Raw genomic sequence first — 22,015 nt, 5'->3', positions numbered from 1 at the left:
ACTCGAACCATTCATATTCGCTTCTACAAAATAAACACATATATATTTATAGTTTTTTTAAAAAAAATGCATCATATTTTTACAAAATAAAGCGACATAGTAGATTTAATTCTATTTTTCAAAGTTTTTAAATCTTTGTCTAGAAATATAATATTTAATACACATCGCATATCAATAATATATATTGAATGATCAACCAATATATGCTTGTCCAAACAAACTTTGTACCCATTATTGAGGTGATACCCTTGAATTAGATGTGATGAAATATATCTTAAATATTTTACGAGTGAATGTCAACTCATTAATGATCACAGAGATACATAAGATAAATAAACATTATATCAAAATCATATACATATATCGGCACAATATACAATTAAATAATAATTAAGATTATTTATAGGAAAAAAAACAGTAGATGTTTTGTTTCCCAGCAGACAGTTGTGAACCACAGAGATAAAGATTAAAGGAAGATATAGGAAAATGGCATGAGAAACGACACAATAATATGTCATTAAATTAATTATATGGGAATATGAATAAATATTATATTATATGAATTAAAATCTTAGAGATAAGCATGTAAGTATATCTTCTCCGCTCAGATCAAGAAAGAATCGTGAAATCTCAGAAAGATTCGATAAAATTATTTAATACTCCCACTTTCTGCTGCTTCGTCTCGGACAAAACCACTCATCTGTTCCTTAACACAGACAGAAAATTTGTGTTTTTATTTCCTACACGCAAGCTAATTAATGAGCTAGAGATGAAAAGTTGAAAAACAAAATCATCAAATAAATCTGTAGAATAATTTACAGGGAATTAATGGAGCTGGAGATTTCATGGAATTCAAGATTTGGAGATGGGAAAAATAAACGAATAAATAAAGTATCCAATCATTCTCAATTGCGATCCCAAGAAACTGGATGGATATATTTGATAGCTACTAGCTTAATGATTAAAGAAAGATTGGGAAAATAAAAATCTAGTAACCATAATTCTAGCAGCCTCCATTGATGGCATTCATTCAAGCTTTTCTCGCTATCTAATGCTTATTTTCAATGGCATCAAAAGATCAAGAAGAAGAAGAAGACCCATTAGTGCCCAGAACATGAGCAGTGTGGCTCAAATCTTGTCCATGGATGATGTGTTTCATGTCATTATTGCTTTCATGGTGGTGGACGGCGGTGGAGGCGGCATCTGTGGAGGAGGTGCCACCGATGGAACCGTAGTCGATGCCATTAGTGTTGGGGGATTTATCAGTAAGATTGTTAGTTAACTGGGGTTGAGGTTGATCTTTTTTGGCCAGTGTGCTCTTGTTATTGTGCATCCACACTTTGAAAACCCCTCTGTCGATCACGGTTTCGCTGCAGAATTCTGAGATCAAATCCTCGTCTTTTTTCTGCATTTTCCAGCCGATTCTTTCAGCGAGTTCGAACATTCTCCCCTTCTGATCCTGCGTGAACTTCGTCCGGAAACGCTTGCGGCCGTTTGGGCTGGACGAGAGAGGGGTGGAAGAAGCGTTTATGGAGATGGGAATTGGCTGGTTGCTGTCCGGAGGCGGGCCGGACAAGCCATGGCTCAGCGCGAGTAACATATGGGGCGCCGATGGGTAGTACGAGGTAGAGATCGGCGGGGGGGACGGGGAATTGTTCGGGCTGCTGCTGTTACCGCGGTTAAAAGCGACAACCGGAGGGAGAGGGTGGTGGCGGTGGTGGGGCTGGTACTCCAAAGCCGGAGTAGCATTCGGCAGAACAAGCGGCGGCTCATCAGGCTCCCGGCGGTGGAAGTTTCGGTGACAACCGCACGCCGCACATTTCAGCGAGGTGGGTTCCGCCGGGTTGGACGCAGGAGACGGCATAAACTCACCACAGCCATCGACGGCATGGCCCCCGAGGCTCGCGGCGTGGTTCTTCAAGCATTCCTTGTAAGTTACCACCACGGGATGGTGGCCGCCGAAACCATAAACACCACCGTGGTGGATGTGCAGCGGCGCGTGACGCTTCAGCACGCCGTTGCTGAAGGGAGACGGCTTGCTGGCGGGCTGGATCCTGGTCGAAGTTTCGCTGTCAGCTTCCGGAGTCTTGAGCACAGTCGCATTACTGGGTGTTGAATTGCTCAACGGGTGATCCATGAAAGGTGAAACAACATCAAAAAAGATGGAATCTTTGGTGTAATTTGCTAAGAATTCAGTGCGACAGAATCAAGAATTAGGTTTTCAGAGGGAACAGAACCATCGGAGCTGGAGAGGAGAGATGGGACTGATCCTGTAGATAGATAATAGAAAGATCTTTGGTTTATGTGGTTGAGTTTGTAAACCCGGTCGGTGCTAATTAAATTAACCCGAGTTCAAATCTGTGGTTAACTTTTGGCTCAAGCCTAACCATCTGTCAGATGCTTTGTCATGTGAATAATAAATATAAGCTTACTTACCCATTTCGTCTTACAATTATATTTTGCTTTTACTAGCCAAAATTATATTTTTATTACATATTCATTATTTTTATAATCTTATTTTTTAAAATCTAATATATTTATTTTTCATCAGAGTTGAGTCAACAATTTATAGTGACGTATCGTTATTTTCCGACGTCACGTTATTATTTCGATAAAAAATGACAAAAATAAAATTAATATAACTTAGCTTGATACGACTCTAAATTGACCAAGAATATAACTACAATAAATGTAATATCAATTTTTATTGATATTATACGATTGATTATATAATATAAATATATTTTAATTTTTAAATATCTTAAATATATATATATATATATATAATAAAAAAATAGTTGTTCAAAAAAATCAAATAATGTATAATATTATTAAAATAATATTTTTAAAAAAAATTAAAAATCCAAATAATCATATACATAATATAACATAAAAATTAAAGAACCCGATGAAAAAAATGGAATCACTTCTTATGGACTCGTTGAGAATGATTCGGATCTAATTCATGGCCTATTAGAAGTAGAAGGCGCTCTGGAAAAGAGAGAAAAAAAAAGACTCCTGACATTATGGGTAATGTAGTAATTAGCTTTTTCAATTGGGAGAGATGGTAACTAGCCAAGCTCTAAGATTAGCAGTCGATTCCATAAGCATAAGAGAAAGAATAAGACATGAGATTGGGAATTTGTAAATATGTAATCGAGGGGCGCGAACGAATAGACTAAAGTAGTCCTTTTATTACATAAGCTTTTTCTTACCAGTCAAGTAGTACAACAGCTGAAATACTACCTAGTCGAAGGAACTCGGCAAAATGACCCCGTAACTTCGGGAGAAGGGGTGCTCTCCTATCTTTTGATTAGGAAAGCGGCACATACCAATGAAGGAATGGAGTAAGGGCAGCTAAGATATTTTCAAAAAAATGAACAAGTCCTATCGGTTTTTTTTACCTGTTCAAGGTCGATCCGATCAATTTTGACCGATTTGATCGATAAAATGATTTTTTTTTCCAATGTTTAAATCAGACTCATGATCGATTTCACGTCGAATCCGATTCTCAAAATACTATTTGGTGGGTGGAGCAATTCGTGATCATGAAGGGAAGATTGTACTAGGTTTTGGACATCAAATAAAGAAGACCTCATCAGTGGTGTATGCAGAACTCGAAGCAATGCGAGAGGGACTTAGGAAAGCGAAAGAATTTTCCTTACGGATTCAAGAAATCACTTCGGATTCTTTACTGGCGGTGCAAGCAGTCACTTCCCCAGTTGAGGACTTGAGTTACACAAGTGTAATTGCACATGATATTCGCAGGCTACTTATGAATTTTCGTGGAATTAGAGTTAATCATGTGCGAAGATCAGCTAATGTAGTTGCACATTCTATTGCTTTTTTTGCTATTTCTTCCCATGTCCTCTTTGTGGGGATGCTTGGAAACCTTCTTTTTTGGTTGGCAAGCCTTGTAACAAATGACATGAATGATTCTTAATAATATTACAAGTATTTACCATAAAAAAAAAACTATTTGAAATTACATGCATAAATTTTTATTTTTTTTAAAAAAAAAAGGTAAATGCGCCAACCTAGTGAATCCAATCTATTGGTTCCACACGTGTATATAGTAAATTTGTTCTTAACAAGTGAAAGTACCAATAATCTCTCCACCTTCAATTTAATTAAATTCTCACTAATTATTAATTTATATTATATAATAGTAAATAAATGAAATTAAATTATAAGAAACTATTATTTATTAATGAAAAGTAGGAATAATTTCAGGGATTATTGATTGCGTGAGAGTTACATATACACAATTATTTACCATATAAATGTAAAGTTGACAGAGTCAGAGCAGTATCCTTCTGCATTTACTGAATTCGTCAAAACTCCACTGCCCCCATTACACCCACCACACCCGAACAAAGCCCGGACCACCCCACAGAGCACACAACCTCACTAATTGCCTTTTGGCCACTCCTCTTTTGCTTTTTTTCATCATCTTTCACAATCATACTTCCCCCTAAAAAAAATTTACCCTATATTTACTTTTTTCATTCTCATTGGTTGGAATGAAAAAAAGAATGTTCAGAAAAATCTAAATTTTGAATAGGTTTCGGGTGGGACGATCTCTGAGTTACGTATAATAAAATTGAACTGTAAAACGATTTCATAAAAATTTATGCATTATATTTAATTCTATCATGTATTTTATTTATTGATTGATGTGGTAGATCTTGATTCGTCGTCTGAAATTTATTTTTCATCTTTTTTTAATCAAATTCAGATTACCAAGTCCAAGCCAAAAGTAAATAGTTTTACATAGTAGAAACATATATATTCAAAATGTAAGATATTTTTATATATAACTAAAATTATACAACAACCGATATTCATTACATTAACTATTGTCTGAACATTTTACATATCGATTAATCGACTCATTCGGTTCTTGTGTTACATGCAACTTAGGTATAAATATGTTCACTTAGTCCTTTAAAAGATTCCTAAATATACATTTCGATTATGATTTACTCAAAATAATAATATTGATTATCATTATAATGATAATCAATATTATTATTTTTATATTTTTAAAAAAAATGAAGAGAAGAAAGACAAATATAATTCGTAATCCGCTCTTGATCCCTGATAAAAAAAATTAAGAAACATAAAAAAAACCAATAGCTATTTTCCACCTTAGGATTTAATATTAATTTTGAGTTTAGTGCATGAAGGATGAGGTGTTTAATTACTAAACAAACACTCCAAACACCTATAAGTACCCTCAACATTTAATGATCTATTTTTGCCACGTAAAATTTTTAATTTTTATGTGACAAGCATTATATAATATAATTGAGTAGGAATAAAATGAGACGGTCTTAAATATCTTTATTCGTGAAATGGGTCAACATTGCTTATATTTACAATCAAAAGTAATACTTTTGACATAGGAAGTATATTTTTTAATGGGTGACCCAAATGGAATATTCGTCTCTCAAAATTTACCCTTGAGACCGTCTCATAAGAGTTTTTGTGATTAAAAAATACATATTATTTAGACATCCGATCTCACTTTGGTGTTTTCATGGGTTTCCGATCTTCATGATTTTAAAATTTTAAGATTCTCCAAGTGACAAAAATACGTAATCTCATCTCGAGCGTAAAATAATGTTTAGGTATGAAACCATTTATATAAGTACACGACACCGCAAGTGTCATGATTTTATTAATTCAAGGAGGATTTTTAGATCGAAATTTGTATAATATAATTTTTTTTAGATAAGTTGATGATTGTTACAATTGAGTTTGGATTATGAGATTTCGTTCTAAAATTGAGATCTTAGTCCCTGATGAATAAAAGGTCGTCGACTAACACAAAAAATTAGTTCATCAATTCAAGCATAAGGCAATCTTACGTTTGAACATGAAATGGTAGAAACACATCGAGTGCCCTCATCACAATGATTTATGGTTGCATTTTTTAAGGGAAATAAAAAAAGAAACAATTACTTCTGGATTAACTTATTTTTTTTCTAAAATAACATGCATTGGTTTTTTTTACTTTAAAAATTTTTCAATGCAATTTTAAATAACAAATATTAATATTATTTTTAAATTATTTAAAACAGTCCATTATTTGAAAAATCTTTAATTTTTTTTCTTCTAAATACTTATTTTTTGTTAATAATTATTTATATTTTACTACCTTATCTATAAAATTCATAAAGTATTTAATTTAATTATATAAAAAACGTATATACTATTGACTTTAATTTTTCCACAATGTGCTAGTGTCATTTAATGTGTAGGTTTTACGTAAATTAAACATAGAAAAGGAACTGATGAGATCATAATGGGTTTAATGATCGGAATGTGTGACTAATCAAAGCATTGAAAATCGCAATTCCAAAGTTATTAATTTGGGAGGAAAGTTAGTCAATTAATTAAAGTCCATGACATGGAGCCGACGATTTTGTGTTTTCAAATTAAAGCCCGTCACATAAATAAATTTTTTAAAAAATACATATATGTCACTATACCACTAATTGCATCAACACTTACTGTAAAAAGTAAAAACAAAAAACGAAAATTATCTTATATAAACTTAAAGGCAAAACCTTGTGTAAGACGGTCTCACGGGATCGTATTTTGTGATACGGAGATCTTATTCAGGTCATCCATGGAAAATATTACGTTTTATGCTAAGAGTATTACTTTTTATTGTAAATATCGGTAGGATTGACCCGTCTCACAGATAAAGATTTGTGAGACTGTCTCACAAGATACCTACTCTAAAATTAATAATAATTTAGATCTTATAAAATTTAAATCACGACTTTGACGTTTCTTCACGTTTTTTTAAAGCTTGGATATGATGTACTCAGCTTTCTATTTTTAGATCTTGGTACATTCCCCATCCTTAGATGGGGTAGGGTGGTCATATTTTGGGTAGGTATCTAAAACGAAATGAAATCATTTGCTCTATTTTGCAAACCAAATCATGCTCCATAGATGCACATCAAACACGAGTTTAATTATATACAAAATTTTTATTTTCCAAAAATTTAAAGATTAAGGCCAATTATGCCAACAGCCAATATATGCTGCATAAAAATATCTTTCAAACGTCGAAAACCCAACCAATCCAAGATTTAAAAAATTATTTTCGATACAACACTGATGAGAGGACCCAGATCCAATTAGCCTAATCAATTATTGTGATGGGAAGGTACTTCAAAATTTTAATTACTCATTCTTCCAAAAAAATTAATTAATTAATTAATTACCCATACCACACCTTAAAACTGATACTTCTGCACAAGCCAAGGGGCAAGGTACCACATGCATTTTTCTGATTTATAAATTCCTAGTGAATTTCTATTTGAAGGGTTAATCATCACTATTAATTGCGCTACTCATCGTAGTACGTCGAACTGTTAAAGAATTAAAGCTAGTCCAGACTCCAGCCTGCCTTTGCTGGACTATAGTTTTACTAATTTATTTTGCCTATTGTATTAACGATTGTCATAGTTCAACCATTTTTGTTTAAGATCTCCAACTCTGTTCTTGCATTCATCACTACTAGTAGCAACGGTTTTTATTAAACCGTGAAATTGCAGCAAATTATCACGACGAATTAAAAAGAACAATCGCAAAATGTGCTGGGTTTAGTTTGAAATGAAAGCAGCAACTATTAAAATGTCGATATGTGCTACAATGGTATTGCGTTTTTTGTAGTGTGATCCCTCTTGATGAAACTGAACTCGAGAAGAAAGAGTAGACCCAATTACAGAATTGACAATTTCCGATCAAAGATCTTCAAGAAGCCTGCTCACAAACCGCGAAGCTTCCGGGGTTGATTGTAATACTTTTGGTGCAATTATCGGTTTTGTAGATTCCAACAAGTCGATCGGCTAGCTCAAACATGTTATTTCGGAGGCTGCAATGCAAGGACAACTTTCAGAATACGTCGCACTCAACATTCCATGCAAAGGAAAATCTGATTACGAAGGGTTGATTTCATTTCACCTTATGATGATAAATTGTGCATCCTTGGTACGATCTTTCACATAATGCCCGACAATCGAAACATTCTTGAAATCTAGTGGTACGTGAAAAAGACGTTGCAATGAAAAGAAATTTGCAAAAAAGGGTTAGATGAGGAAAACAGTTTCAATAACAAACCCAAGAGCGAAGAGATAAATGCGCAGCATACCTAAAGCGGCATCAATTTCGTCCATCACGTACAGTGGAGTAGGCTTGTAGTGGTGCAGAGCAAAAACAAGAGCTAACGAGCTGAGTGTCTGAGGGTGAGCATCAAAAAGACCAAACAAGATGTTGACATTTTAAGGTGAGTTCGGAGTGGAAATCTTTATGTAACCCATATGATTCGATGCAATTCAGTGCCAAAGGTGCAAGGAATGAACATGATAATACAAGGAAAACATAAAATAATGGCACGCATGATTTACATCGAAAACTCGATTGAAAACTTTCCCTATGATAATTGAATATTGCAAAGTGTTTTAAATGGAAATTTATATGGTTCTCAAAAAACCTAGAAAACAAAAACAAATATAATCTCGCGAGCTTTCAAGCCAAACCAAATAGAATCAAGGTCACCATGTTCTAACAATTGGATTACCTTTTCACCACCAGATAAGTTGGCTATATTCTTCCAGCTCTTCTTGGGAGGTCTGACGCTGAATACAACACCTTCAGAAAAAGGATCCAAGGAATCAACTAACTCCAGTTCTGCGTCACCTCCCAGAGTAATCATCTGTAGCAGGAATGAGGAGAGCTACTATTAATAAGGTAAGAAATCAGCGCCTTTTAAAGGACACTATACCTCTATGGTTATACCAAAAATGTGAGAAAGTGAACTACAAAATCATTAAGGCACGGAATAACAAGCAGACATTTGAATACAAGCTTGATGTCTTTATAATCTGTCCATTTTGCACACACTTGGAATGAACAAGACCGCCACACATGGTAGATATAATCAAAGAAACTCCAAACATCATTATAAATGAAGTAATCACAGTAAAAAGGTCCAAAAAATCTCAAATCACTCGAATATTGCAAGAAATGGATCAAAAAATCCATAAATAGATACAGCCAAGGTTCTAAAAAGTGTAAAACATGACATAACATCACAATCAAGCTTCATGTTTTACTAGTTTAAGCGTGTTTAATAGGATTTCAGATCCATTTCTTGCAATATTTGAGTGATTTGAGATTTTTTGGACCTTTTGACTGATAGACGATCAAACATGAAAAATAATTTTAAATTTTAATTATATCAAATCAATTAATAGATTAAATAAAGCATAAGCAAACAAATTTTAAGAATAAATACATAAAATTTCACACTATTAAAAAATTAAGTTTTGAAATCACATATTGTGGAGTAAAACATTTTCATATAATGTTGGGTCGAGTGTTGTCTCTTAGTTGAAAAAAAGGAAAGTTCGAAACAAATTTCATTTCATTGCATTTATGGTTTTTTATGTTTTAAAAATTAATATAATTATATATTAATTATTTAAAATAAATTCTAAAAGTTCAAATTTATACAAAAAATAATTTAAAATTTTATTTTAAAAAATCGAGTTTTTTGCGTTTTTTCAAGCTTTTGCCCGAAGCAAAGCTTTTTTCTTACGCTTCGCACTTAAACCGCGCTTTTTCATGCCTTCTAGAACACTTGACACAACACAAAACTAGAGCAAGAGGAAACAAACTAATATTCAGACTGTCTCGTTAAACCTGATACATCTCTTTTAGTTTCAATGATATTGTGTTGAAACCAGCCATAAACTCGTCTAACCTGGAACAATGGAAGATACATGTGATTTTTCAGTAAGCGGTAAACGAGGCCTGGAAATAGTCAAATAAATATATTGGCCAAATCAAATATTTACCTCCTCTTCCTCCAATCATCATATTGCTTCTTTATATCATCACGCTGTTGAGTAACTAAATTAAGTTCTTCAACACGCTGATTGTACGAGGATACTTTTTTCCGGTACCTGATAAAAATGTTAGTGACCAGATGTTATGAAACAGAGATACATCCCTAACTACTTATAGCTTATAAATAACCAAAGTCAATGCCTACTCTGCAATCGAGTCAAGATTAGGATTCATGTCTTTAAGTTGAGCTTCGATAAGGGCCACCATCTCAATTGCCCTCTTAAGGTCACATGTCTCACCAAGAGTAACGTCATTCAATGTTGCTTGAACCTTTTCTGCCTCCACCATATCCTTCTGAATCCTGTAAAAGAATAGTAACTAAGAATAAACAGTACATCCATCTAACAGGAAGAAAAAATTCATCAAAAGCAGGAAAAGAGGGTTGGAAAGATCAAACATCGTTAGTACTATAATGCTGCGATCGGGACTAAATGCTTACTGTTCCATTTGCTTTGAAAAAGCAATTTGTAGATCATCAAGTTTTTTCTTGTATCCTTTCCCCTTAATATCCAACTCTTTACAGGTTTTCTTCATATCTTGTAACTTGTAGTCAGCATCAACCTGAATCATCAATTATAGAGAGTTTACAAACGACTTAGTAAAAAGAAAAACAGAAATGAAGGAAAATAAAAGCCTAGCAGACCTCAGTTGCCCGCAGTTCATCCACAGTTTTCTTCAGTTTTTCATAGTCAGATTTTGCTTTATTGAGGACATCTTTGTGTTGATCAATTAACTAAACATAAACAATTAAATGCTGTAAAAACAACCCTACAGCAATTCACAAGTCAAACGTCCATTGTCACATGCACACACAAACAAAAGCTGACCTCCTGCGTTTTCTTATAATTCTCTTGAACAGTAAAAGCTTTCTGCTCAATTTCTGTAAAGGTGAAACGTAGCTTCTCCCTTTCCTGAGTAAGACGTGCCTTCTCATTTTTTGACTCTTCAATTCCCTTTGTCAGTTTCTTAATCATTTTCTGGCCTGTCTCTATTTGAACTTTGCGGCGGTTGATTTCAGTGCTACTTTTATCAATATCCTGTTCAAGCAAATATAGTGTGCCAAGAAAATATTCACGCTGAGGAGAATTCGGTGGATTATTACTCGATATACGACCTGAATGATAGCCAGCAATCCTATACTTACAGACTGAATTTTGCTAACTGCAGACTTCTTGTTTTTCAATTTTTCTCCGCCAGCATTTTCTATTTTATTCTGAAGCTCCAAAGCCTACAAGAATGACTTAAGCTGTAACAGATTCCAGAACGATAATTGGTATGGAAATTGATGCGAGCATAAAAGATATTTCTTGGGACGTTTTCAAAAGCATAATTGTGAATTACAATTCGCAATTTCAGCAAACTTGCAAAGCTATTTTCCATTCCTGAAAAAAAAATGTTGAAAGAAAGATGTTGCCCGTGGACTTCGGAAAGCCAATTTATTAAGGATGGACAAAGTAGAATCAGTGCGGTGCCAATTTGTTGACAAGAATCGGTGTTTAAAGAGAGTAATTTGCAGCAATACTAACTAGTCATATTAATATGCCCAAGTGACAAACCTTCTCCTTCAGCTGTTTTGAACCAAGCATAAGCCTATTGATTTCTTTCTCTTCAGCACATATTATGTTACCCAACTCCTCTAGCCTATCAACCTCATCCTTGATTGGGACAGAAGCCGCCTTGAGGGAATCCATTTGTTTTTCTAGATCATCATGTTGCAATTTCAGACTGTGCGCCTGTTAGAAACAAATAGTCGAACTTAGCTACAATTAGCATAGGAATGATGATGAGAAGATTATAAAAACACTAGAGCACCTCCTTTTGACTTTTTGCTAATTCCATTTCCAGGTGTGCTATTGTTTTCTCAGAGGCTTGATAACTCTTTACAGCACCAGAAATTTCGCTGCGTAGATTACTTAGGCTTTCAACAAAAGCGGAAAGCTCCTTTTCAGCATTTGCAACTGCTTCTCCTGACACACTGGCAACTCGAATAGATGAACCCATTTTACCTCCACGTGGCCTGTTCCCCCCACCAGTCATAGTACCAGATTTTTCAAAAAGTGCACCATCAAGTGTTACGATACGCCAGAATTCCGTCTTTCCACCATAAGCAATGCGCGTTGCCTACAGTGGCAGGATAACAAAATTGCAAGAAAAACAGTTTGAGTGCAAAGTTACTCCTATGATATTACATGGGTACTTATAATACACTTTAATGCATATAATTTCACGATGTTAACGAAAATAATCATTTGGAAATAAATTTGTAAAGAGCAGAAACTACCGTGTATATTTCAAAATTTCTAACTATTTAGCGATATAAGAGAAGTTCTTTCAGAGTTGGGTTTCTAAGGTTTAGACTTGAGCTCTTGCAGCACACAAATAAAATCAAGAAACAGCAACATGAACAGTATCAACAAGTAAAATTTACATCATCAGATTGGTCTAATCCTCATTACCGTAGATACTTCTAACAGTTATATTTTTCAAATTTAGACCGCCAAATAAATTATCTTCATTTAATGTGATTGCTATACCTGATCAATATCCACAGCCAGAACTGTGTTCCTTAGTGCTGCATAGAAAGCAAGCTTCATCCTCTCATCCTGAACCTTAATCAAATCAAATAGGCGTGGAACTCCTTCTGGTGTAACCACATTTTCCTTCAATCTAGGCATATGTTCAACTTGTTTCTCCTGCAAACAATCAACATCTAATTTGTTAGCATGCAATAAGTTCATGCACACACGTTTTTGGCTCATACGTATTCAACTCAGTTTACGTTCTCTCCATCCAATCCAAGATTCTTGACTAATGTGATAGAAACGATAAACTTTCAAAAATCCACGTCATCAAACGTCATCAACACAACTAGGTTAGCCGTCATTATCATAATCCTTGATGGATGAAGAATGGCAAAGTCTACCCGGCAAGAAATATGCCTAGATAAAGAATGGCAAAGTCCATAAAAAGCTACTCTGAAATTATTCTCATCGATTGGAGCTTCATACATAGAACTCTAATAAGTAACAAGATGAATTCAACAGAAACCGGCAAAGAGCAGAACCTTCGTATTTTGGAGAGGAAATAACAGTTCCAAAGAAACATTGCAACACTACAAGTGAAAGCTCCGATACTATAGTTGTCACGGAAATTTTTAGATTATAGCATCGCAGAAAATTGTATTCCTTGCGTTACTCCAGAGGAAACAGCATAACCAATCAGAAGCTAATAATCATATTTGTTTCATTAAAATCTGTAAATGTAATTATGTAACAGCAGATTGACTTGTGGCAAATCAAGTAGGACAAGTAGGAACTTCAAACTTCTTGAACGGAATTATTAATTTACCAAAATCATAAAAAGTGGAACGATTGATGTACCAAAATCATAAAAGTTGCAACACCAAGATCTTTGCTACGAAGCAACTCCACGCATGCTTGGGCTGCAGCAGTTGTCTCAACAACGATATAATCTAATCCAGGACATGCAGTTGATATGGCAACATCATATTTTGCTGCAAAATGGCACTCAATAGTTTTAGAAGTACAACCAAGAAGGATGAAGCAAATTCAACAAAACAATCTCCCTAAAAAGATATAAGGGCGCCTTAACGGTGAAACAGTTTATTATAAAAGAAACATATTTTCTGAATGTATAAGAATTTTTTAGAACTTAAATAACGATCAATTCTCAATGACAACTTTAACAAAGCTTCTATGATTGTTCAAGCCAGTGACATCACCAATGCAAATTTATAATTGGAAACTCATGACTGGAGAGAAAAACAAAAACTCTGCTTAGCAATCAGAAGAAGCGATCAGGTCATTAATTTCTCAATTATGTCATACTTCAAAATAGAATATTTGGTGTCAAATTGATACTTCTCAATTATGCAGTTCTCTAAACAAATACCGTCATCTTTCAAAAGTCCTAATTATGCGGTCCTTATCTTATCATATGAAAATGCAAAGCATGATAGAATAAACTCAGCTACAAGTGTGGATATTTCAAGAAAATGTTGGAATATTGTCAACGTTGTATCTGATTTTGATCATATTTTCAACAAACAAAACATTATCAGAAAACAAGCACCTGCCTTAGTCGTGTGGCGAATGGCGAGAGATTTTATGAGACCAAACAAAGAAGGAATTGATGGGTGCAGCTCAAATATAGTAATACAACCTCTTTTTGAAGTTAAACAAGGTTGAAAGTGAAAGGATCAAGATGGTAAGTGCTAGCACAATACAAAGTGAAACAATGGGAAAAAAATCATATGCAACACTCAATACTGCAAAGTGGATGCTACTAGTGTCGAAGACGGTGTTTTTGTTTGTACATTATGTAGTCATATTTAATGAATTCAGAGATGCATATTTCCCAGAGAAAATTGCAGCAAATTATGTTTTAGCTTAGCATGTCTGCACACACACATGAGATGCTCACCATCAATAGCTCCTAGATCTCCCATTCGGCCATATATTCCATGAATATGGTTTGATTCCTTAGCTAGCAGTATTGCTTTTAAAACAGATCCATGATTCTTTTCAGATTCCATAGTGGATAAAAGGTCAGTAACCTTTAGTCTTGCAGTTTGCTCCAAAGGAATCAACCTTTCTTGTTCTTTGATGCATTCCTGCCAGGTGCCAAATGGCTCAATAATTAAGTCACAAACTACAACATACATGAGGACCAAAAATGCTATCAGGCTGCTTACTTGCTCTACTTTATGAGATTCAGATGCTTCAAGTTTATGTCTCTTTAGGTCATTTTGAATAGTCTTAACAACTAAAGACTTGGTCTCAATACTCTTTTCCAATTCACTTATCTGCTTCTGTGCTTCTTCATAAGCAGCACGACCAGCTCCGTGCTGTGATACGAAATGATCATTCATAAAGAGGTTGGAGCAATCTATCCACAAAAGGAACTGAATCCAAAATCTCAAGAAGTTTTCTGTTTCCAAAGAGAATTTGAGGCCATTGCCCAATTGTTGCTTAAAATGGAATAAAAATTGTATCATAATTTCTTCCAGCTTAAGAAATGTTCGACGTTCAATGATTAGAAAATTGAATTCATCGAAAAGATGAGAAAATGTGAAAAAGTAAAATGTATCAATTAAGTTACCAACCTCACCTTTTCATTCAAAAGATTTTTCTCGGTCATTGCAACTTCAAGTTTTCCTCTACTCTCAATCAATTGTTTTTCCCAAGGTTCTAGTTCGGCACGAACATCAGCAAGCTCACTACGGAAAACTTCCGTCTCAGCTGTTTGTAAGCAAAGGATCAAAAACAAGTTCTTCACACAATTAATAGCAAGACCAACAAGAAATGAAATAAATTCATTAACATTAGTTGGAGTTCAATTGGTTAATATTTCCATCACTACATTATCGCTAATATTTCTAGAAGATGCGATTTTTTTTTTTTGCCAAAAGTGTGATTATGCCAGACCCAAAGAGATATGTTTCACACATTCCAAATATTAGTAATAACCTTTAGACCTTTTTATGAATTCAAAATGCCATTACTTATCTAATGATGAAGTTAATGTGTTTGTGAATATATATCCACCACACTGTATGTACACATCAAAAGTTTAAACAAAAACAATATCAGAGCTTTCAAAACAGCAAATTTCATGCAAAAGTAGAAGATGCTAACATTCCCAACTTCATAACATTATCCATCAAGAACCAGCAAAGGGATCTGAAATCCTCTAGTAGGTTATAATTATTGTTTATTAAATTGTATTCATTTCTTAACTGAAACTTCTATAATATAATATTTTCCTTTACTCTAAATCATGCGATTCATAACCATCAACTACAACAGAAACAATCACATTCCCAGTATTTGATTTATAGGTCAACTTCTTACACAAAAATGAAATACATTTCAAGTTGATTCTCATGTCTAGATTACGACAAGACAACTGAATTAAAGTTCCAACAGAGACCTACCTCTAGAATTTTCCTTTATTTCTTCCAATATTTTTTCCTCATCAACTAAAAGCTTTTGAAGTTTGGGGATGCCTTCCTCAAGCTGAGGAATCAAATTCTGAGACTCCTCACACTCTCGAGTAATATCAGCAATTTTGGTAGAATCCTGAAAAGGATAAATAAATAAAAATTTCGCTACAGACAAGATGAAAGTTCTTCTTTGCATACCTTGTCTAGCTTATCATCAACTTTTTTTATCTTTTGCTTCAAATGCTTAAAATCTTCCCGATACTTCAAGTCCTGCCTTTCAAATTCCTTAAACTCATCCTTGCAATGCCTGAGTCCACTATCTAGTTCCTGAAATTTCCCGGCAACAGTTTCAAACGAAAACATTTAGGAAGTTAAGCACATTTTCAAAAAAATAAAAGAAACAAAATAATTGTTAAAAGAATGACAATATCAGAACATGAAAGGCACAGAAACCTAAAAAATTCAGTCAACAGAACTTTAACCAGCCAGAATATGGGTGCTTCAGAAAGTTAGAAGCACGAACCTCTTGTGTCTTCATATACTTCACATGCAAATCTTCAAGTTCTTTCAATGTTTTGGTATTTTCTTTAATTTTTTGCCTGTAAAGATAACCCCATTACTTTTCAGGTTTAGCATAATTTCCTAGCAGATATGTAGTAATCCAACCTCAAGCAGACAGAACAACCTTTCAATCTTCACATTTTCTTCCAGGCTCAGAACATTTTCCCGCAGCTTCTCTAGTTCAGTTGCATTATTTTCAGAGGCCAGATTGGTAGCTTTTTCTTGCCATTTCAACATAGACAATTCTTTAAGCATGTAGGCTTCTGCCTCATTCTTCACTCCCTGGCATAATCAGAAACATAAATACTACACTTTAAGAGCGAACTGCAAAACATATACCATTTAAACATCAACATATAAATTACCTCCAAGTTCTCTCTTTCTTTCTCAGCTAACTTTACCATCTGAACCACTCCAGTCCTTTTCTCATTAAGTGCTTCCAGTCTACAGGATAGGAAAAATATGTAAAAACTTAAATTAAAAGTACTTTTCACCTTTATACAATGTAGTGATTTAATTTGGATGGCCGTTGGAAACCAAAAAATATTACAAAATACGTGCCATCAGTGATTTAATGAGGGGCAGTTGAAAAATACATTCATGCCACATAAGAAGCTTAGGTGTTCACACATTCATGGCCACATTTGAGGATCACAAGTGTTCACATACAAGGCCTGGTAATGTGAAGATAACGGTTTTCATAACCAAGAGTTTTGACAAAATTCTACATCAAATACCATACAGATTACAGAATGATTTGTTGTTTTCTTCTGCACAGTTTCTCCATCACGTTAGAAATAAAACATCAAAGGTATGTGCCATTTTCACAGGCCACGAGAGGCTTTTAAGAATCTAGCCCATAACTCACTGAGATTCATATGCTTCTACACTTAGTACTTAGCTCCGTCAAATAACCAGGTTAGTGAACAAGATCTCGGTTGTGAGTTCTTAGAGCACAGAAAAGCTACATCAACATCAAATATAAATTTCTTCTTAAGAATTTGGATAAAATAGCATGACATGACCTCTATTTGTGTATTTTCTTAACTTCATCGCAAGTTAGTCCATCCAATGAATGAAAGAAATAGAAGATTCTTGATCACTTGATGCTTACAAAAATCGCATGCAAATGGAATCTATGGCTTCAAAAATGGAGCACGTGACTTACTCTTTAAAAGATTCATCAATCTTCTCTACATATTTGTTAGTTCCAATTATATCCTCAAGATACTCAAGAAAACCTTCATCATGGGATCCCTGGGCCTTTGGCTTCATTAATGATATTTGCTCGACTTCACCCTGAGAAAAGGCTATGTATTCTTAAAATGACATAAACTTCACCATTTAATTCAAACTAAAAATACTATGGAAAATCTTTATGAACAAAAAAATAATGGAACCTGGAGAATTAAGAAACGGTTGTTATCAAGGTCGACACCTTTTCCTTTTAACAGCTTGGTCACCTCTGTAAAGTTACTTGCTCGATCATTAATGTAGTATTTAGAGGAGTTGTCGCGGAATGCAACTCGAGTAATTGCAAAATCACTTCCAGGAACAGCTTCATAACTTCCATCATCCTACATCGAGACAAGTATAATTATTCACTTAAAACTAGGACAGAAATACCTAAAAACCTTCATGTATCACACAAGCAATACAGAACAACGTTCAGGAAGGGCCAATTTATATGGGTAATACCTTATCAGTGATATCCTGAAAGTGAACTGATACAGAAGCGCTGTCCAGATTCTGATGATTTGTTGAATTATGAATAAGCTCTGACACTTTATTAAGACGCATCTGCAAGCATAATAAATCAAATTCAGAATATCGATAACCAGATCAGCAGAATTATAAGTGGATAACTATGTTGGCTCAAAATTCTGAAGAAAAACTTCCTGCATTCTCAGTCGGCAACAGAAATGCACCAGAACAACTGAAGTGAACTCTAGTGAATTCCAATACATAAAACAAAAGAAACATCATCGTATTGTCTCTTAGCCCTCACTTTAGCATTATATTCGTAATAATAAAGCATACATAGGTTAGACATGGGGAAATTCTAAAATAGAGCTAAAAATGTTGACAAAATAATTTACCTGTTTAGCTCGTTTCCCAAATACGAACAGCATCGCATCTATCACATTGCTCTTCCCGCTTCCATTCGGACCAACCACCGCAGAGAAGCTCTAACCATGGAAATAAGAAAAATTCAACTTGTGCTATGATAGCAAATCGTAAACCATGAAATCAAGTAAAAAAAATAAAGGGGACAGAGAAAAAAAATCCAAACCTTGTGAAAAGGGCCAACACGCTGTTCGCCTGCATAGGATTTGAAATTCTTCATCACCATCTCCTTGATAAATAGTCTCGCTGCTCCGGACGCTGGCCGAGTGGGTTCGGCCATGAACTCGTCGGCGTTCACAGTAGTTGATTCCATCAGTCGCGATTTTGAGATAAAATCTGTCGATTAAACCCAATTCTCGCTCTCGGTCAGTTGAATCATCTCCTGTCGCGGTCAAAGGACGTTTCCACGTTTGGGAAATGTGCAGATGTTTCGGATTTGGGCGGGAATTTGAAAATTAGTTTAGAATTTTTATTTTATTTTATTTTATTTGGCTTATATTTAGATTATGATCAAAATGTAATTATAAAAAGAGTAGGTCTCTTGTGAGACGATTTCACGAATCTTTATATGTGAGGCGGGTCAACCCAACCGATATTCACAATAAAAATTAATAGTCTTAGGATAAAAATTAATATTTTTTCATGGATGACTAAAATAAGAGATCCGTCTCACAAAATACGACCCGTAAGACCTTCTCATAAAATACGACATGTGAGACCAGTCTCACACAAGTTTTTGTCTTATAAAAAATAGTAAGTAACAATATTTTAATTTTGATATATTGATTTTCTAAAAAATAAATAGAAAAAAAGAAAGAGAAAAAATACCAAAATAAGAAATAAACTTAGAACTTGATGTTTAATAAACAAAAATTCTATCCACTAAGCAACATGTGACTTGCATTAAATTTTAACATTTTAATTATATATATAATTATTAAAATAGACTATGACACCAATATTTAGTTACTCTAAAGGTCTCAAACTTAATAATATAGTATAAATTGGTTGCCGGGAGTTTGCACGAAAAATTTTCTTGGGCATGTTAGACATCAGATCGTGCCGAAATTTGATATCTGATTTTTACTATCGAATGATGTGGATTCGGTTATTGATTTTAACTTTTTGGGTACAGCTACAACAACTAAGAATTCAAACGATACATTTAAAGGAAATTACACATGGATTCATGAACGATAACAGAACTAGTTTTGTTGTTATGAACTGAAAACATGTTTGCAAAAATAAAGTGGAAAAAATGTGACATAATATGAACTAAATCTGCTAAAAATTCATACTGAGTATTTGCTTGAATTGGAGTTGATTGTTGATGAAATTGTAAGAGGTTTCCTTTTGATTATTCTTTGAGCTATTTTCTGTATTCATCCAAGTAGTTTGGTTCATCTTCTATTATCATTAATCATGGAACGGGGAGGTCCAACTTCTCTCAAATTGAATATTCTAAATTAATGAACTTTAATCTAATGAGCCTAATTCTATTTGGACTGACTATATTTAGGTCAAACACCGAGACATAATTGATAATCCAAACTCACGAATTTAATGTAATATGAGTTATAAATCATCGACGACTCTGGGTGGACGGTTTAGCACACAACTCACCGGTTCTGAATAAATTAGTGGTTTTATATTACTATCAATAAAGGATTATTAAATGGTTAACATCAAATGGCACTCAAGTCCTTGGGCCTATGATTGATTTTGTATTTTTAGACTGTTAAGATCTCTGACAAACTCTAGATATGATATATTTATTTAAAAGAGTTTATTTTTTAATTAAACTTTTGTTTCCATAACTTGTAGGCTTCTATTCAAAGAATAAACATTAGGTCAAAAAAAGCTTATAAATAATGAAACATAGATGTTATGACCGATGGATGAATATAAACATAGCATGAAAAGAAGAATTGAAGTAGGTGATTTAATTCGAAGAGATGAAGTGCCCAAGTCGATGTGTGTTGTCATGGAGGAATGTTGAAGACAAACAGACACAACATCTAATCATTATGTTGATTAGAGTGTTGTTCATCAAACATAATTTCGGCTTCACAAATGTTGCATTCGTAAGTTTTTGTTATTTGGTTTGATAAGTGTTTTGGATGCAATTTCCTCCCTCACTTTGTTAAGAGAGTGATCTTTTCTTTATTTACCAATATTGGTTTTGTAAACCGAGAAGTTTTTCTATTGAATCTTTTGTCACGAGGCAAGTACAAGTGTGTACACTTATGCATGATTAAATACGTCTTATTTTATTCAGTGAAGTTTAATTGTGTTATAAATGATATTATTCCGCTTTATGTTGCGCTAAGGTATTACAACACTGCAGACAACACTTACACATGATTCACACAATATCCATCTGTTTAGTACTTTTACGTCAAACAATCTATTTTTAGTATTCAAACGCAACCAAGTTATATTCACTTAATAAGATTATTTTCTATTGAAATGGATAATATAATTTTGAACAAGAAAAATCTTGAAAACCCTATAGATTCGAAGTCCAGAAGCTAGTTCGAGGTTCAGATTGGAAACTCAATGCTATGAACCATCTACGCTTTAAGAAATCAATAAGTTTAGAAGGGATCTTCCAATTGAATGTTAGATTTTTGGATCCGAACTCTTCTCTTTAATAACATCGTGAAAAATCAACATCGTAAGAAGGGGTATGAGAAAGGATAAATACCCTCTGCAATATGTTCCTTTTTCTACTTTACGTATTGATTAAGTTGTATAAACCGAATACAGATTGGTGAGTTAGATGATTTGGAAGTCTGCTTTTCTAGGGGATGAACAACGTTCACACCCTATAGTGGCTTTAAAAGGAAATATAGAAAATTTCTAAAAAATCATCTTATAACTTATCGTGTTAGCATTTTAGTGAAAAAAATATTAAACGAAAAAAATATATATATTATCACGAGCAAAAAGTTGAATGGTTAAAAGCCAAGTTCTAAAAAACGTGAAGCGTCCCGAAGCATCGATGTCGAGCTCCAAACTTTTCAAACTTAAGCGTGAAAAAACGTTTTTTATCTGTAGTGTTATTGTAATTATCTCAAACCAATAAATAGACAAAATAATACACAAATATGATAAATTTAAGTTTGATGCATTAATTATCATATTTATAAAATCATAAAAATCTCAAAATTATCATCTTCATTTGTTTTTGCAACTATAACATATTTAAAAATGCTAGATATTTGTCAAATCATTGTGACAACACGCTTAATCAAAATTAAAATTAAAAAACAAACATATAAATTATAAACCTAATTTATTATTTTAAAATAAAAACATACCTTCAAAATAAAAGAATAAATAGATGAGATTACTTGTGTTTAATTGCGTTTAATTAAACTTTTTAATTACGCTTAATTACAGTTTAACCGCTTTTCTTCGAAGCGG

General features: G+C 33.8%; 2 protein-coding genes across 3 annotated transcripts; both read right to left on the bottom strand.

The window, feature by feature from the left end:
• Window positions 1-875: 875 nt before the first annotated feature.
• On the bottom strand, window positions 876-2,296 carry LOC142539537 (zinc-finger homeodomain protein 8-like). Its single transcript, XM_075645077.1, has one exon. The coding sequence runs from the start codon at window positions 2,135-2,137 to the stop codon at window positions 1,079-1,081; it is 1,059 nt and encodes a 352-aa protein (XP_075501192.1). The 5' UTR covers window positions 2,138-2,296; the 3' UTR covers window positions 876-1,078.
• Window positions 2,297-7,570: 5,274 nt separating this feature from the next.
• On the bottom strand, window positions 7,571-19,021 carry LOC142539536 (structural maintenance of chromosomes protein 4). 2 transcript variants are annotated; one of them, XM_075645075.1, is made up of 28 exons: window positions 18,753-19,020; window positions 18,559-18,648; window positions 18,158-18,259; window positions 17,860-18,036; window positions 17,628-17,758; window positions 16,825-16,903; window positions 16,584-16,741; window positions 16,422-16,497; window positions 16,097-16,225; window positions 15,890-16,034; window positions 15,064-15,194; window positions 14,648-14,800; window positions 14,377-14,566; window positions 13,314-13,447; window positions 12,468-12,626; window positions 11,746-12,054; window positions 11,490-11,666; window positions 11,078-11,161; window positions 10,761-10,970; window positions 10,577-10,666; window positions 10,373-10,494; window positions 10,079-10,234; window positions 9,882-9,989; window positions 9,727-9,787; window positions 8,603-8,737; window positions 8,174-8,261; window positions 7,987-8,059; window positions 7,571-7,897 (listed from the first exon to the last, which is right to left on the bottom strand). In XM_075645075.1, the coding sequence occupies exons 1-28, from the start codon at window positions 18,897-18,899 to the stop codon at window positions 7,777-7,779; spliced, it is 3,735 nt and encodes a 1,244-aa protein (XP_075501190.1). In that variant the 5' UTR covers window positions 18,900-19,020; the 3' UTR covers window positions 7,571-7,776. The 2 variants fall into 2 exon arrangements, with proteins under 2 accessions (XP_075501190.1, XP_075501191.1); XM_075645076.1 differs by lacking the exons at window positions 7,571-7,897; window positions 7,987-8,059; window positions 8,174-8,261; window positions 9,727-9,787 and having other exon boundaries at window positions 8,616-8,737; window positions 18,753-19,021.
• Window positions 19,022-22,015: the final 2,994 nt, after the last annotated feature.

This window comes from Primulina tabacum, chromosome 3, assembly GCF_025594145.1.
Source record: "Primulina tabacum isolate GXHZ01 chromosome 3, ASM2559414v2, whole genome shotgun sequence".
Taxonomy (NCBI): domain Eukaryota; kingdom Viridiplantae; phylum Streptophyta; class Magnoliopsida; order Lamiales; family Gesneriaceae; genus Primulina; species Primulina tabacum.
The sequence above is the reverse complement of the archived record's forward strand: the minus strand, read 5'-3'. Positions and strand labels throughout refer to the sequence as shown.